This window comes from Pleurodeles waltl, chromosome 2_2 (genome assembly GCF_031143425.1).
Source record: "Pleurodeles waltl isolate 20211129_DDA chromosome 2_2, aPleWal1.hap1.20221129, whole genome shotgun sequence".
Classification (NCBI taxonomy): domain Eukaryota; kingdom Metazoa; phylum Chordata; class Amphibia; order Caudata; family Salamandridae; genus Pleurodeles; species Pleurodeles waltl.
The window spans coordinates 991,619,807-991,638,156 of record NC_090439.1 but is presented as its reverse complement, the minus strand read 5'-3'; the positions used below and the strand labels follow the sequence as shown (position 1 = coordinate 991,638,156).

General features: G+C 43.7%; 1 protein-coding gene across 1 annotated transcript in view; it reads right to left on the bottom strand.

Annotated features, from left to right (window-relative positions):
• Positions 1 to 18,350, bottom strand: part of FER1L6 (fer-1 like family member 6) — a 682,981-nt gene that overhangs the window by 28,804 nt on the left and 635,827 nt on the right. Inside the window, exons 37-39 of the mRNA XM_069220715.1 lie at positions 15,540 to 15,638; positions 11,633 to 11,874; positions 2,978 to 3,141 (exon numbers count right to left, since the gene is read on the bottom strand). Of these exons, the coding sequence (XP_069076816.1) occupies positions 2,978 to 3,141; positions 11,633 to 11,874; positions 15,540 to 15,638 (505 nt within the window). The remainder of the gene's footprint in view (positions 1 to 2,977; positions 3,142 to 11,632; positions 11,875 to 15,539; positions 15,639 to 18,350) is intronic.

Here is an 18,350-nt window from a genome sequence, read left to right as displayed (position 1 = left end):
AGACCAGTTGGTGATCGGTTGGTTGATGATTGCTGCTTGGTTGAGATTTTTGAGGTTGGAAGTGGTGGGTTGGGGGTCAAACGGGTTCTTCATGGTCGCAATCTTGCTGTGGAAGTAGTCCGAGAGATGATGTTGCAGACTTCTTGGGAGGGGTGGGTGGTGTTTTCTGTGGCAGTCAGGTTGGAGAATTCCTTGACTATTTTAAAGAGTTCCTTCTTGTGGTTGGCCACGGTGTTGATGCAGGCAGTAAATGCTGCTGTCTTCCTTGATGCGCAGGTGGAAGTTGCTGACGACTGCTTTGTGAGTGGCTCTGTCGGAGGGGTCCTTAATGATGTGCCAACGCTTCTTAAGTTGGTAGCAGTTGCGCTTGCCGATCCTGAGCTCTGAGCTGGCTTGTTTTGAGGTTTTGTTGGCTTTTGCTGGTTTCAGTGAGGCAACTCTGCTGGTGCAGTTGGTGAACCAGGTGGAGAGGTTCTGGAAGGCCTGGTCAAGGTCTGCTGAGGTTTTGGGTTGTGTGGTGCTGAGGGCCTGTGCCCATTGGGTCTCTGTTATCTTGCCAAAGCTGCTGTGGGCGGTGCTGTGGTGCTTGGTGATGGGGTGTTTGGTGTCGGAGATAGTGAAGTGAGCGATGGCAGGGTCAGTCCAGGTGAGTTCTGTGATGTGGGTGAATTTGATTCTGTCACTGGAGGTAAAAATGGCGTTGCGTGTGTATCCAGCTTTGTGTATGGGTTCGGTGACCAGTTGGGGGAGGCCAGTGTTGTGAAGGTTCTCCAGAACAATGGTGGAGTTGGCTTTGTTGGGGTAGTCGATGTTGCAATTGAGATCGCCAAGTAGGTCTCAGTGGTGGGAGTTGATGGCTAAGGGGACGATGAGGTTGGAGATGGCATCACAGAAGGTTGCTCATGATCCTGGGGTGTGTATGCAATGGTGCCTCTTATCTTGGTTTTAGGGTCGGTTTGTAGTTGGAAATTGAGGTGTTCCATGAGGGGCATTGGGTAGTCATTGGTGAAGGTGAATTAGATGGTTTCCTTGAAGATAATGGTGAGGCCCCCACCAAGTTTGTTGGTGCAGTCACGGTGTATCATTTTGTGGCTGTCGGGAAGGGTGGTAGCAATGTCGGGTTCGAGGAGGATTTGAGCCACATTTCAGGGATGAAAGCCACGTCAGGGGAGACGATGGTGATGGTGTCCCAGATTTCTGTGTCGTGTTTGCAAAGGGAGTGTGCATTGAGAAGGGTGCATTGAAGTGGTTTCAAGTTGTTTGTGGTCTTCTGAGTGGAAACAACCTGAGGCCCAGTGTGGGAAGGTGATCCTGTGTAGCAGGAGAAGCGGCAGTGGTGGCTGGTGAAAGGGAAGGTGAATCTTTCACTAGGCAGAATTTGTTCAAAAGTCACTCTGTGGGGGTTAGGTGATGAATAAATGCAAGTCTACGAGGAAATTAAGTATTATTGACACTAACTATCAAAACTGTGCTCCAACAAGTGAGCAGCAAGAAAGGAAGCAGACCATACAGTCACACTATATGCATGTATGCAGCTCCATAAAATTCAAAAACAAACTTACAGAACAGCTCCTATAACCACTCCCACTAATACAGACAGAAAGGCACTGGAGCATTTCTGAGCCCCAGACCACCAATATACATGAAAAAAGAAACCAGAAAAATCTTCCCATTTGGTAATTGATGCATTTTTGCCTGGGTTAGTCTGCGCTTTCAGTCCCAGGCCTGTGCACTGATGCAAAGCATTACTATCCACTGTTAGCCGCACGCTTGCAAAGTGATACACCAAGTTAGTGTCTGGTTCCAGCACCAAGTCAGTATAATGATGCACAGAGTCAGTGTCTTCTGTTAGCCCCAGGCCAGTATATTTATGCACAGCACCGGTGTCTGGCATGCATACTGACTGAGTCAATGCCTGCTATGAAACCTAGATCTGTAAATTCATGCACTTGGTTAGTGTTTTCTTCCAGCCCAAACCTTGTCTACTGATGCGCTGTGTGGTGTCAGCTGTCAGCCCTAGACCGGTATACTGATGCACTGGGTCAGTGCCTCTTTTCAGTCTCAGATCTGTATACTGATGCAAACGTCAGCATTGCTTTCGGCCTCAGGCCAGTATACTAATGCACCAGGTCAGTTTCTTTTTGCAGCCCCAGCCCTGTATACTGACGGACCAAGTCAGTGTCTGCTTCCAGCCCAGCATGTATACTAATGCACTGGTGGTTTCTGTTTCCAGCCCCAGGCCTGTATACTGATGCACTGAGTCAGTTTCTGTTTCCAGTCTAGCCTGTATACTAATGCACCGTTGGTTTCTGTTTCGAGACCAGGCCTGTATAATGATGCATCGAGTCAGTTTCTGTTTCCAGCCAAGCCTCTATACTAATGCACCGTTGGTTTCTGTTTCCAGCCCAGCCTGTATACTGATGCATCGAGTCAGTTTCTGAATTCCAGCCCAGGCCTGTATTCTGACGGACTAAGTCAGTTTCTGCTTCCAGCCCAGCCTGTATACTAATGCACTGGTGGTTTCTGTTTCCAGGGCTGTATACTGATGCACCGAGTCAGTTTCTGTTTTCATCCCAGGCCTGTATACTAATGCACCGTTGGTTTCTGTTTCGAGACCAGGCCTGTATACTGATGCATCGAGTCAGTTTCTGTTTCCAGCCCAGCCTCTATACTAATGCACCGTTGGTTTCTGTTTCCAGCCCAGCCTGTATACTGATGCATCGAGTCAGTTTCTGTTTCCAGCCCAGGCCTGTATACTGACGGACCAAGTCAGTTTCTGCTTCCAGCCCAGCCTGTATACTAATGCACTGGTGGTTTCTGTTTCCAGGCCTGTATACTGATGCACCGAGTCAGTTTCTGTTCTCAGCCCAGGCCTGTATACTAATGCACCGTTGGTTTCTGTTTCGAGACCAGGCCTATATACTGATGCAGAGAGTCAATTTCTGCTCCCAGCACCAATCTTGTGTCTATCACTTACCGTGAGTTCTCCAGACTTCACAAATGGCCACCAGCCTCGGATTCGTTTCTGCTGGAATATTGAGATTTTGTTCTCTTCCTTCACGCCTGTAGTCATGCTTATGTCACAGCTCTTTGCAGACTTTGCTCCTCGAGGGAACCCATTCAGATTCAGCTCTATTGATCCTAAGGAATAAAACGGATGAAATCAGAAGCTGGTTCCGGCATGTTGATGGGCACTTTTTGTTAAATGTACATTTTGAAACCTGCACAAAACACCATACTCCCAGTACCCTCCTTGTAAAATTATGTGTTTGCCCCTATGAACACACTATGTTGGAATAAAATTTGTAGGTAATCAGATTGTTAGGATGTGAGGGAGGCCACAATAATGTGACCCACAAAGGTAAACTAGTTTCTAGGATGAATCCCTTGCTCACCATTGCCAGCCGGGCACAAGCAGCAATGCCAGGCTCAGAGAAATTGTGCGTGTGGCATTGTGCGCAAGAAGTAGCTAAACAAAAATACATATAATAAAGAAACTAAAAGGTCCAAAATTAGTTTCAAACAAGGCAAACATGAAATAAGAAAATGGCACAACAGAGAAGAAAATGTAATGTAGGTATCAAACTAAAACTGCTCCATAGGAAAGCATTGAAAAGGTCTTCAATATTATCCTATCGGGACCGCAACAAATGTTAACAGTATGTCAAAGCATCTTTCATATTTTCCCAGTTGCTAGTGGGTTCTCAGACTTATGCTCTCAGGTCCATAGAGAGAATTCTGATTAGCATGTGGTACTAGCTCCTGAAAACTAGAGTATTCCAGAGATGTGTAGGTGTTTCAGCAGCATCTGTGCGTTTGATATTACAAACGAGGCTCAGTCTTATCTGGTGTAATACCAAACAGTAGGCTTGACAATCACATACTGGGAGTGACGTTTGTGTTGGTTCCATAGTTTTTACAACCTGCACACTAATCTACGATCTTGACAGCAAGATCAGCTTAACTTGCAGATTGTATCAGCACGGTCACTTGTGTTTTCATCTAACATACACTGAAAAACAAGATGGATAACTATAAAGGACATGAGAAGGAACAGAAAGGCCAGGACAAAAACAGCCAGCTGGTTCCAGGCCTATGGTGGATGGTTCAAGGATCATGAACTGAGAGAGGAAACTATGAGTTATGCCTGCATTTTTGGAGTAGCAGGACTATTACACACCTAGAGAGTAAGTTTGTGCAGCCTTGACAAAGTAGTCTGAAGGTGGAAACCACAGATGTATCAGGCGAGACTCAACTGTCAGTGTGGTCTAACGGGGACAAGCCAGCCTTTCACTATTAAATCAAAAATAGCCACCCTTTCAATCTAGAGGATGAGAAAGCAGGAACAGTGGAAGGCCATTGACAAGCAAGAAACTGGGTAACCAAGGGAGTGAAAAGCTTGACTTCTCACTTCAGCCGCTTTCAGATTCCGATGGCAAGAGGAGCTGGACGGGATACCTCCTGGACAATGCGGCAAGCCCACACAGGCCCAGAGAGCTGAGGTGATGCAGCAAAGAAAGCCACACCAAGCACACTGGATCCAGACATGAAGAAGCGTGTGCTTGGGATTGCTTGCTCCTTTTGTTGAGTGCACTTTAGGGGTAGGAATTTATTTTATTTTAAATGCTTTTTTTCTGCACCATATTTATCCAACACGTGTATTCCTGTTCTTTTCCCCTGCACTGGCGCTGTTTTGCTGATGTTTTGGCTGCCTAGCGCCAATGCAGGCACCCTTGCACCATGGTGCAAGGGTTTCTGTGTTGCATGCAGTATTGTTTTTGTGCAGGAAGGGATACCTTTCTGAACAAAAACAATCCATAGAGGCGTTTCCCTCTTCCTATGTGTGCTGCAGAGCCCAGCACACATAGAAAGAGGAAGAAACAAGGAGAAATAAACATATTTCTCCTCGCTACGTGTCACCTGGGGAGGCATAAGATTTTGATGCATTTCCAGGTTTACAAGTCCTTGTAAATCTGGGAATGTCTAAAAAACCATGGGAGTTGCATGGGAATACCTAGAGCAACGACCATAAATCGCCTTCCAGGGGCAGATTAAGCCAACACACAGATCTTCTCTGTGTTGCATTACTCCATATTTGTGAAGCCATTCAATGGAAAAGAGTACTGCCAACAGGCTGGTGGTACCCTTCCCCAAAATACTACATTGGAGGTTTGGCTCAAGCCAAACCGCCAATGAACTGCTCCGTCCGCCAGAGCAGTAACAGCCCCCGGTGGCGGCCGTCACTCTACGACTCGCGTGATTATGACCCCGCCTACCGCCATGGTTTTCGTGGCTATCTTACCGCCACGAAAACCATGGCGGTAGGAACCCCTTCCCTGTCACTGATAGGGGTCTCCCCCACCCCACTTCCCCGAGTCTTCCCCCACCCTCCCCCTCCACACTCCAGACCCCCCCACGACATACACGCACATTCACACACCATCATACACATGCATACACACACTCATACCGACATTCACCCACGCATGCATACATCCATTCACACACACATCCACACACACTTACATACATACAAGCACCCACACATTCACACAACACAACATACACACACACTCACAACCATGCATACACACACGCATTCCACACACCACACACCTGCATGCACGCACACACAAACATACACCCACACCCCTTCACACACACACAACACCCCCCCCCCCCCCCCCCCCCTGTCGGAGCACCCGACCTACCTTTTGTAAGGGGGTCCTCCGGCAGGAGATGGGACGGGCGCTGCTGCCAGCAGTAGCGTCCACCAGCAGAACACCGCCTGGCCGTATCATGTGTCATGATATGGTCTGCCGTGGTCTACTGGTGTGGCACCACTGCTGGCAGCAGTGGCACCTTACCGCTGTCCGCCGCCATGACAGCAGCTGGAATTCCGCCATCCTTCTGACGGTAGGTAGCCGAGGAGACTGTGTTTTTGGCAGCCGTCGCCACGGCAGTACCGCCAATGTTATAATGAGGGCCTATATGTCATGTGAGGTGTCTTTTGCAGAGGGAGTGTTTTGTTTAAAATATTGCACTCCTGTGTGAAGCTGATGGGCTGAATTTCGCAAAGGATTGATACGTATGACCCGGTGTACCGTCTTTACGCTGTAATTCTTGCTGTATGTATTCTATATCAGATTTGTCTGTGGTTTGTGCTTGGGGTATGCGTATATCAATTACCGATTGATGCACTCAATTACTTTCATTAAAAATGCTTCTGTTTGGTTGGAGGATAAAAACACCAACATGGTAATTTAGTACGTACAAAACTGAAGTTAACAGCAAAAAGTTACCGAGGACAACACAACACTTATACAAACACACACATAGACACAAACACACACCAGATCTCAACTCATTCGCAAAAGTGATGCAGTATTTGTTGCACCTTGGTTTAGGAGAGTTCTGATGCTTTCTGTTTTGACATGAAGAGCTGAGATACACATGAATCCTCATTCTTCGTTTTGAAACAACACCAACCCAGTTCCCAACTGTGCGCAGGACAGTCACAAGTAAAGAAAGACAACAGACCTCTGCATTTCGTGAGAGGCTGAAGGTGTCTCCTGCCTGGGGATGGATTATGTTGGGGGTCACCATCTGCAAGGAGTGCATAGACCGCAAGCTTTTTTAAATCAATAACACTTTGATCACAAGCTGATTTAAACAAGATCTGGTCGAATTTCTTGTGATGGAGAAGTAGCGACTAAACCCTTCCGCAGGCCAAAGGAAGCGGATAACAAGGCGGGGAGGAAGCTTAGCCTCTGAAGCCCATCTCTCTGACTTGCTGAGCTCTAACACCAGAGATCACATTGATGATCGCTGATTAGCCACTTAGGCCCAAGACTGAGCACTTAAAGCCCTTAACGAATGCACTACGTTCAAAGGATCGACCCTGGGTCATTTCTACCCTTACACAATATCTTTTCTCTCTGCTAAGTGCGCAGCTTTGAGCCACAAGGAGGTGTATCAGCCCGAATGATAGAAACCATTCACAGAATGTCATGTGTGTTTTATTCAAACTTTGGTGATTACAGGATCACGTAGTACTTTAATAAAAACACCCATGACCTGAAGAAGAAGCCGGTGTTGCGGCTTGAGCCTCACATCCATGGACCACTCTTTTTCAGGCTCACTATCACTAGAACTGCTCTTTAGCTTCTAAGCCATGAGTGGAAAAAGAATCCCCCAAGTCCTAGAAAAAACGCCGGGTCTGGATTTCCCATTCATCTGCAAAACTAATGATTATGTTTAATTAATAAATTGACAAGAGAATTTTCTTACGTTTTTTTTTATGAAGAACTTCTAGTGTATGGATATTACTGTATACAGCAAATCGCATTGTGACCAGCTGGCATGCAATGCCTTAGGAAGCAAAAGACACACATCTCTACTGCAGGATCATGGATGACTGATAGGTAAGAGCATCATGCTTATCCAAAACAGAATTCACAGGAGAAAGTTGAACCCTAAAACAAAGACGTCCTCTTGTCACATAATCTAAAGCAATCTCCTGTTAAAGGCAGCCCCTGCACCCATTAGTCTGAGGATGTGTCAATGGAGGTATGTTATAAAATGTAAAAAGTATGAGGTATGTTTTTGATCATCTCAAGCTGGAAGCCTAAAGAATCCCTGCTGCACGATTGAGTTCTTTGTTTTCATGTGGATGTTGCAATCCGTCTAACCTAGTGTGTGACTGCAGCGTGTGGAGCGTTAGTGGATACTTAGCTCACCAGTCAGTAAACTGGAGAGCAGGATGAACCACTCAAAGCAGACTGAGCACCACACCGTATGTTACTCTTAAACCAGACTCCTAGGCTCAGCACTGAGCCTTCCCAATAAACCTGACAACATGACATGTGCTGTCTCTTCTGTTAGGGAGCATGGCAACCTTCCACTACTACAGCCACCTGTGGAACATCCAGCAGCACAAAAAGAAAACAGTGATAGGATTCACTTTTAAATTGTTCTCATTCTTCTCAGTTCCTGGTACAAGCGCTAGAAAGTATGTCAGGAGCACAGTTGGTGAAAGAGATGGATATGGACCAGTTGTTCCCTAATGTATATTAGGTGCAAGTTCTGCTGCTTTTCATAATGATTATCCCTCCATTCACTTTTAGTTCTTCGTGTCACTGAAGGTCTTTGTCTATATTTAGACACATTTCCACTCTAGCTTCTTTCTGTCACTTATTTAGTATCCTGAAGGCACTCCTGAACCCCTTCCATAGTTTGCATGCATGGCATCTCAGGACTTTGTTCTGCAAATCTTTTTCTTCTCTATATATACATTCTGTACAATTCACATGGTTATAATTCTCTTCCTTGCAATCGAGCATCTTAGCAGATGCCAAAGTCTTTAGTTATTTTCTTTTAGGCCCCATCTGGAATTCCCAATTCTTTTCAGAACCAACAGTGCTGGAAAGATATGAATGTGGTCCTAACTCGCACCACTTTTCCAACCTTGTGTAAAAAGCTTGGGAGGTTTTCATCTGGTCTCGTGATAGGGCGAGAAAGAGAAGAGGTGGAGTGAAGAGAGAAGACGTCAATGATCTGGGAGATGAGTGGTGGACAGAGCGGACTACCTTTACTAAAGATCCGTGCATCTGCCTTTCCTACACGCACATTCAGACACACTCACACAAGAACACATTCAACAGAGGGGACTCATTGGAAATCCAACACTTCTGAGGAAGTTGGCAATCACATGGTGTGAAGATACAGCTGTCCCTCCCTCAGTTAGTCCACAGACAGCCCTGTGGACTATTTACAGGAAGTGTGAAAGTGATTGAATTCTCTGGGAGAAGAGAAAGGTCAGGTGACAAATACACAGAAAGAGAGCAAGGGAAGCAAGGCTAACCCACACCGCCTCCCAAAAGAAACTCTATAATCACAAAAGGTGTGGGGTAGTAGGAACCGGGGGTAAGACTGGGTTAGTCTTTCATCCAGTGCCTGGTTACATTAGGTTGCTTTATAGGGGGTGCTGTGTTGACCTACAGGAGTAGCGGGGAATTTTCCTTTACGGACTAGGTGGTCTCACACACATAGTAGTGTCTTGCTTCATCATATGACCACCTAGCCCCACCCAAGTAAGATGATACTACTCAGGCGGACTCAACCTCTGGTTAAAAGAACCAGAGGGAGTGCTGAAATTAAATTGACTGGATAGTTACAGTGATCCAGAGGGGGTGAATAATAAAATTACCGAACATGTCACCGGTGGCTCTTGTTAGTTTTAATGGTGGTGCATGTTGGTAAGACTAAAACTAAGGGGGACGGCTCGTTAGAGAATGATGTCTCTTGGAGTCTAAAAGGGGATGGATAAGACCAACATGTTTCTGCCCTCACTAGGTGCTGGTAGGTCAGGGGCATTCGTCAGGGTCAGAGCACGTGTAATAAGTACGGTGCTCAAAGTGAAAAGTGTGTGGCCTACCTGAACAGGTAGTTCACGGTGGGGTAGGCCCCGGAGCTGGGGGCGTATTGCCTCTGGTCTGGCTAGAACCGGGGGGGGGGGGTTTCCCTTGTAGTCACACTCACGCCAAAGGGAATACCATGGGGGATACCTACATGCCGGAGCCAGGCCGCTCTGGCCTGAATGAGACATCATTCTCTAACGAGCCGTCCCCCTTAGTTTTAGTCTTACCAACATGCACCACCATTAAAACTAACAAGAGCCACCGGTGACATGTTCGGTAATTTTATTATTCACCCCCTCTGGATCACTGTAACTATCCAGTCAATTTAATTTCAGCACTCCCTCTGGTTCTTTTAACCAGAGGTTGAGTCCGCCTGAGTAGTATCATCTTACTTGGGTGGGGCTAGGTGGTCATATGATGAAGCAAGACACTACTATGTGTGTGAGACCACCTAGTCCGTAAAGGAAAATTCCCCGCTACTCCTGTAGGTCAACACAGCACCCCCTATAAAGCAACCTAATGTAACCAGGCACTGGATGAAAGACTAACCCAGTCTTACCCCCGGTTCCTACTACCCCACACCTTTTGTGATTATAAAGGTCAGGTGACTTCAATTTGCTAAAATCCTAAAGAAAATTGCAAAATTCAGCTGAGTTTAAGGGTCAGAATGATTTGTAAACTTAGTTTTTGAAATCCATTAGCTATATGCCAGCCACGTCTTTCATTTCTTTCTCTTGGGTTTTGACCCCAATACAATGCCCTTTTCACCGGAAGAGCAAAAGCGACCCTCACGGCCTGTGAGAGTATGCTATAGTAAAATAAGGGCCAAGCTGTCAGGTTGGAATGAAATAAAGTGTTACATTTTTCTAAGCATCCACAGACAACCTAAATGTGGTAAAAGTGGCACTGAGAACTTCCAGGCTGAGGTGGTTGGGTTAGGGAGGTGGATATGGGTCCAATGCCATGAGACCCTCATGGCTGATTGTTGGAAAAATATTATTTGTGGTTGGGTATGTATATGTATCAAGAGCTTAACCATTTGCTGCAGTTGATTGCCTTAATTTAAACATGCACTGACAAAGCCAGTAGGTGTGGGTTTAATGTGTCAACACATGCAGCATAAGCACATTAAAGCCAGACAATAAATGAAAGGCAAACTGCATCAAACTCTCCCAGTACAGTACAGTCCTATCTTTGTTAGTAAAGGTCACATGGCAAGGGCATCTACGTTAGTGTCCTTCTTTTGTTTCTAGAACTTGGAAGAAAAGAAGAACTATAAAAAAAAGTCTCTGTTGCCACGTGGCCTCCTTTTAACATGGAAACATAAAGAGATGAAGAATTGAAGGGAGGCGGGTCTCCAATATTTTCTGCTTTTAAGTTCCTATGAATATAGAAAAATACCCTGTCCTGGCAGTCCTTAGGTGAAGATTTTGGGAGGAAAGGGTGGGCATAGGAACAACAAGCGCACAGAGGTGGGATGGGCAGAATGAAAATACAAGGGAACAAGAAGTACACAGGGGAAGGAAGGACAAGCGGGAGGGAGGTACCATGAGGGTCGTGGGTGGGGAAAAGTACAAGCACGACCGCAGAGGGATGGAGATGTAACAAAGAGGAGGAACAGAAGAAGAACAAAGGCAGACCCAATGAAGGGAGGAAGCAGGAGAGGACATAAAGGAATTAAGGGCCACATGTACGTAGCATTTTGCACGTCGCAAACAGCGAATCGTCCGTTTGCGATGTGCAAAATGCACTTTGGGATGTTCAGACCCATTTTTGCGATTCTGTAAACTATTTACCAAATCGCAAAAAGGGTTTGCGAGTCGGAATTTGAAAGGGGTGTTCCCTTCCTAATCTGGAATGCACTTACGCGCAAGGTCATGTTGTAATCACTGTTTACGATCAATATATTGCTATTGCAAAAGCTTGCATACTCTTGGCACCAATCTATTCGTTCTTACATTAATAAAAGAATTACAATTGCAAGATGGCCTTGCACATGTATGTTCATACTTGGCAGCCATTCAATTAGAAAAATAAGCATTGGCAAAGCCAAGATGTGTGACCGGTGAGTTGTGTTGCCTTTGCCAATGCTTGTGTTCGTTATGTTTATGCATCATAGGCAAACAAAAAGTTATTGTCTTCCAGCGAAAGCATGCCGTTGGATGATCTTGGAAGTAATAAAAAAAGACAACATTCAACGCTAGTCTACTTACCAAGAAAGTCATCTGAGGAAAGCCTTTCGAAATCCCAGACCTGGAGCACCAGCACCGCCGGAATTTTGCGTTCTGTCTTTTCTAAAGAAAATATGTTTTCCCTTTTGCTGACAACCATTTGCTTTTCTGCTGGCATATAGAAAAAAGGGAAGACGAAGCGCCAGTTGAAGTTTCCTTCCCCAGTAAGAGAGTTGTAATGGACGTCTGTCTCCTGACTGTCATCCTCGAGTCCCTTCAGCCATCTGTAAGGATAATTTTCTCAAGTAATTACAAAATGTACACACACATTAAATATTCATATGTTTGTTCGGCTGTCGGATGTTATGGTGGTGAAGGTAGTACCCCCACACTCTGAATTGTTCACTTCGAAACTGGACACATTTAGAGTGACACTCTCCCAAGAAATCAAAAGGTATTAAAAAGTTTTTTTTTTTAAACAGTATCAGCAATAAGGAGTATTACAAGGCTGGAGAGTGAAAAAAGTAAAAGGAAATCCACAGTAAGGAAAAATGAAATGGGGGCTAGCTCCTTGTAAAGAAAAAAATAGACAGAAAAGGACAACATAGGTATGGTAATTAGAATAAAGGAAAGGTACACAGAGCAGCGAAAATAAAACATAAGTAGAAAAAATAGAAGAGGAAAAAATGTCAAGGAATACAAGCAAGAGGAAAATACATATTGTATACAAAAAAATAAGAAATGCAGGAAAAGTAGTAAGCAATTAAGGTGAGAACTGAAAGAATTTTGAAGAAAAAACAATAAAATTAATGAGGTAAGTTCATGGTGAATTTAGCACAGAGGCACATATTGAGAATGCAATACAAGCCTTATTAATTATCTCCCTAAATACATTAAAGGAAAGTTGTTGGTTTAATGATCTTCATTGAATTTTTTCATATCTGAGATCCGAAAGGCCATTTCGAAAATGCATAGTTCAGAGTTATATTTGTGAAAATGTAGAAACTGTGGGACATTGAAAGTTATACTAAGGGAAGCAGGTTATTGATAGAAAAACAAATTTACTTTTGTTGACGGAGGCCTCCAGGTCCCGCTACTTTATGTATTATTTCCTTCGGCACCGCTCTTGCTTCTCACTGTACTCACTATTCCTGCCTCATGGTCCTTGGAGACTTCAACCTCCTTGTTGATATGGTGGCTGATTCTCAAGGGCAAGCTATTTTAGTCAATTTGTTTCAGCACTCAACACAATTAGTTCATCATAGTACACAAGAGGCTGGTCATGAAATGTATTTATTTGCAATGAATAATTTGACTTTGCATGTTCAACAACCATTTCCTTTGGTGCTGACTGACTATTCTGCTATAACTTAGTTGGGCCTATTCCAAGTTCTGCAAACATTCTTCTTCTCCTCTCTGCCCTATAATTCGCAGATGGGATCAGATCAAGAAGCATGAGATAGATTCCACTCTATCTAACTCTGTTCCTGTATTAACAGGTGACATTGAGGTAGATGCAAACTCAGTGAATCGGTAGTTTCAGAAGGCCATGAACAAGCCCACTCATAAGCTAAGAAATCCTGCCCCTTGGTTCTCACCACTTCAACCTGAGAAAGTGTAAAAACCTTGAACGCAAGTGGAGCAAAAACTATCTGCCCATATAAAAAGAAAATTATGAGCAAGCTGTAAAAGGTTATAGGAAATCCATTGAACTGGCTCAGAGTGATTTCTTTAATTTACAAATTGACTCAGCTAGCAATAAGCAATGTGAGATTTTAAGAATCACAAACTTTTTCTACAGCCCAAAGCCTGTAATTTAGCTATTACTCCCTCACTTGAACAATGATACTCTCAGATTTCTCCACAAATAAAAAAAAGATAAATACAAGTGGGATTTAACCCTATCACTCAGGCCACTTTTTTGAAGTTCTCTCTTGGTCCTCGATATCCTCATCCAACTCATTGTTTTATACATTTGAACCTATTCCTCTGCAGCAATCTAAACTTGCTATAAATAGCTGCAAATCAGGTTCCCTATTGGACCCCCCTGCCATCTTAGTGTGTTGGCTAAAGTGATTGATGTCATTAACCTTCTGATAAATAAATTATTCAACACCTCATTAGAATACACCTCAGTTCCAGCTAACTAGATAAAAGCAAAGATAATGGTTCTTTTGAAAAAGCCTTCTGCCAATCCAGAAATTCTTTCAAATTATTGTCCCATTTCTTTCTACTCTTACTAAGACCTTAGCAAAAGTGGTTAATGTCTAATTGTCTGATTACCCGGAACAAGCAAGTCTTCTGCACACTTCACAATTGGGCTTTAGGCCACTTCACAGTAGAGAATCAGCGTTGCTGGAAGTTTGTGATTATATCAAAATCTCTTTTAATAAAGGGAGAGAGCAACCCTCATTCTTCTTCATTTGTTGACAGCTTTCAACATAATTTCTCACCCCTTACTACTTCAACACCTGCCTGAGTTAGGGATTTGCTGCCCAGTGATTAGATAGTTCTAGGTTTTTTTGTTGGACAGACAACAATCGGCCAGCTTAGCCAATTTCTCTTCAAGCTATAAAGGACTCAAAAGTGGCGTCCCACAGGGTTCTTCACTGAGTATTACCCTAATTAATGTTAATATTTCCTCCCTTGGGGAACTGATTCAATCTTTTGGTGTTAAGGTAATCTCATATGCTAATGATGCCCAGCTGATTTTCTAGATGGAACACTCTACTAACACTCCTGCTGCTTCTTTTAAAATGTGTGAACAAATGTTGTTGAGTAGATGCATAATAGTTTGCTTAAATGTAACCCTGATAAAATAGAGATCTCACCTTTTTCTATAGATATAATTTTCCCACGTTTTCAGCCTCTGATTGGTGACTTGAAAACTTGCCTACTCCACCTGCTCCTGTATCTGCTGTTAAAAATGCGGGTTCAAATGTCAACAAAGAGCTGTCTTTTCACCCCCAAGGGCTGGCAATTACTGGCTCATGTTTTTCTATTTTGAAAGCTCTAAGACAAAATCCTGTACACTCTTCCCTTGCAGACGAATCATTCAATGGTACATGCCTTAATTACTTCCAGACTTGATTATGCCAATAGTTTGTATTTAGGCCTTCCTAAAGTTCTGTTAAATCGATTACTGGCGACAATGCAGCAGCACATCTGGTTCTTGGATTACCATAGCACTGCTCCAAACTGCATCATCTCAGACAGCTCCAATGGTTGTCAATTGCGAACACACACCAGTTTAACTCTCTGGTGTTGGCTCAAAGAGCCTTCTTTAGTATCGGTTCAACTTACCTCCAGGATCGGCTTCTCCTTAGTCTCCTAGCACAGCCTTATGATTTAAATTCCAAACTTCAAAAGTCAAAGGAGAGTAGAAAAGTCATTCTCTTTACTAGTGGCTAAAGCTTGGAATAAATTCGCTCTTGCCATTTGTTCCATCGAGTCGGGCGAATCATTTTACGAAGCTCCTGAAAACCTCTCTGTTCCCCGCAGTGTAATAGTGTGCTCATAAAGTGCTGTAAGTTATCCGGTTAGCGTCCAGACGGCCCTGGGGGCAGCTGTTGGCGCTTTAAAAATCAGATTATTATTCTGAACCGGCCTCATATTTCATAGGGCTATAGGTGAAAATCCAAAGGTACAATTATTTGCAGAATTAAAACAGAAGAAAAATAAAGGGTACATTGCGCTTTTACACAAACTTAAAGCAGGTGGAATTTTAAGTGCTGAAAATCCACATGGTGTGAGGTGATGGGTTCCAGGCATACTCCATAACGTGGAGCTAGGCAATTGAAAAACACGATAATAGGAAACAAGTCTGCAATCTAAAACAGGCCTTTCTATAAATCTCCTCCTTTTTGACTTTGTTCATGAACAAGCCCTGCAGTGATGAACGCATTTCACTCTAAAAGTGGACTGGACATAGCTGACTGATGGAACTCACCCTTTGACATAGATGTCGCTTGATTTCTGACCAGTGAATATGTTCTCGTCTTCTAAAACAACATCCTCAGTGTTCCAGATTATTATTCGCAATTCGTATCTGAGAAAACAGAAGGAGAATAACTTCACAAATGAAATTATAGGAATCATGGGTGCAATGGTATTGCAGCTGGTGCCATAATAATGCAAATACTATTGTTATTCACAGGTTTGTATATACACAAGCAACAGATGCAGCCCGGGAATGTGGCCTATATGATCCTCAAAGAACATTTTGTTGTAACATGAACCTAGAGCAAAGTGCACCTGGTCACAAAATAAGCAAATGGGAACGATTCATAATCATTTTTATGTTCGCATTGTGTGAAATGTTCCTAGAAAAACTATATGAATCGCATAATTATTATATTTTCACCACAAAAATATACATATAGTGCGAGCAAAGAAACTACTAGTGGTGAAGTGCCACGGGAGAAAGTGCTGTAACCCTGCTCTTACAAATGTGTGCACAACAGTGGAGAATGTGTTCATCGGTTTCAAAAAATCGGAAAATAAAATCATGCTACTGCCTTTTCACTTGCCCCATGTAAGTTACTGATTTTCAGTCTCAGACACAAACCGGCAAAGTACCCTGCCCGCCAAACTGCTGGTCCGCTCACTCTTACGAGTCGGGCAAACCACCATCTTTCTGCTGGCAGAGCCTCAGCCGCCTGAGCCTGTGGAAATCACTGACTGGGGTCCGTCAGAGGTTGGACCATCGGTCCATAAATGTCAGACCATCTGCCCTGACAGGCTGGGAGGAAACTCTCAGGTTGATAGATCCATTAGTTTCTTGCTTTTCAAAAACAAACTCCTGCTTTGAGAGAAAAACAAAAAAAAATTGTTGACTGGTAGCATGGAATATGGCAGCCACTCAGCAAATGTGCCCTGCCTTCAGAGAAGCTGTTTTGACAGTAGCTCCTCTGAAGGAACACCTCTCTGCTGAACAGGATGAGATTTCTAAATATGGTGAATGGTTACTCACAAGGGTGGTGGAGGTTTTGACATCCACCACCCTAGCTGGATGGTGGGCTTCCCCGAAACCTTAAACAATGCTGGTATTCAGATGCATTGATTATTTATATATATATATATATATATATATATATATATATATATATATATATATATATATAAATATATATTGCTTGGTGCAAGTACAACACCATATGGTTGCATATTTTATCGTACCATTGGGCATTTGGTCAAATTCAGTTTTTGCACTTGTTAGTTGGTGCAAGTGTTGCTGAAAAATTCCAAAGGCACCAGTTCAACTTAGCAATGTGGCCCAGGTGAATTTAGGACAAAATTAAGGGTAAGCACATAGTTTGCTTCCGAATTATGAATCACCCAGTAATTGTGTGGCTATTTGCTATTTTATCCTTCTACACCCCATTTCCATTTTCTGTTCATGACTCTTCCCATTTCATATATGCAACCTGGTTCATGTTTCACTTTTTTCCGTTTCTCTACCCAATTTTTCAAAAATTAAGAATGCACAAGTTATGCACAGAATGTTCTCTTTTGTGTCACAACAAGCAGATTTACGAATGCAAATTTGATTACATGGTTAAAACATATTGTGCATCAATACATCAATATACAAAATCTAGGAAAAAACACAAGGGTAGTAAGGGTGAACGGTGCCGCACATCTAGGCAGTAGAACAATCATTTTTGACAAGTATAGAAGTTAATGCAAAGTTTGGTGCAACCTGGCCCAGTGCCTTACTACCCCGTAGGCACCAAAACGGGTACCAGAGTACTCAAATACAAAATTGGACAATATGGCCACAGCACACAGAATATATAGTCCAACAGTATGGCAGGGATAAGTATCCCTGATGGTATGTTGTGGGTCGGAGGAAGTGAGAAGTTGAATAGAGTCTCAAGTCTGGTTTGTAGATGGTGTCTTTTATTTGAAGGTGCTATGGATCATTGTGCCATCATCGAGATACAGCCAACATGTGTTTCGTCACACAGGTGACTTCATCAAGGCTGGGCCGTCCGGCCAGAATGGTACGTAACGAAGGTAGGTAGCGAGGGTGCCCTGTGATCAGCTGAGTGGGCCTTAGAAGGTGAAATGGATCTTCTTGGAGTAGACCATTATACGCTCCGAAGATTGCGTGCCGCGCGTCTCCACTCGGCTCCCCAGGTTTTGACTCCAGGCTTATCAGGGCCTGCCATACCTGTCCTAACTTACGTGTTCATTACCTCACTCACCTGCTGCTGCTTGGGCAGCCATACTACTGACAGGTCTAGGTCCTGATGTCGCTAGGTGCGTGCGTATAGTGCCTGTTAGAAAACCTCACCCTGGAAATTTCTTTGAGCGTCGTACTACCGACAAGTAAGTGGACGCCATTTTGCAACTGAGTGCTCAGCTGATCTCACCTGAAAGGTTATTGATACTTACTGCAACAATACTGAAATTAGTAAACCTGATACTTTCATTATTTGTCACTGAATTTGCTATCCTTGCCTAGAGAGGCAGATGTTTTCTGTAAACCAGGCATGACGCTCTTTATTAAAGACATTTGGAATGTTGTTTTACAGCGATTAGTCCTCCCGAGTTTCTATGCGCGGCGTCATCAATTAATCTGCGGGTTGCTTTCCACTAATTAGCGCCTTTAAGGGATCCTCGGGGCAAGAGATGGAGGCTCCGATTCCAGCAGTGCCGGTGGTCTAGTGACCCATGGTCAATAAACCATTCAATATTAAGTCAATAAACTACTGTTTAGATTTCATATGCAAAATGTTGGCAGTTGTACAAATGC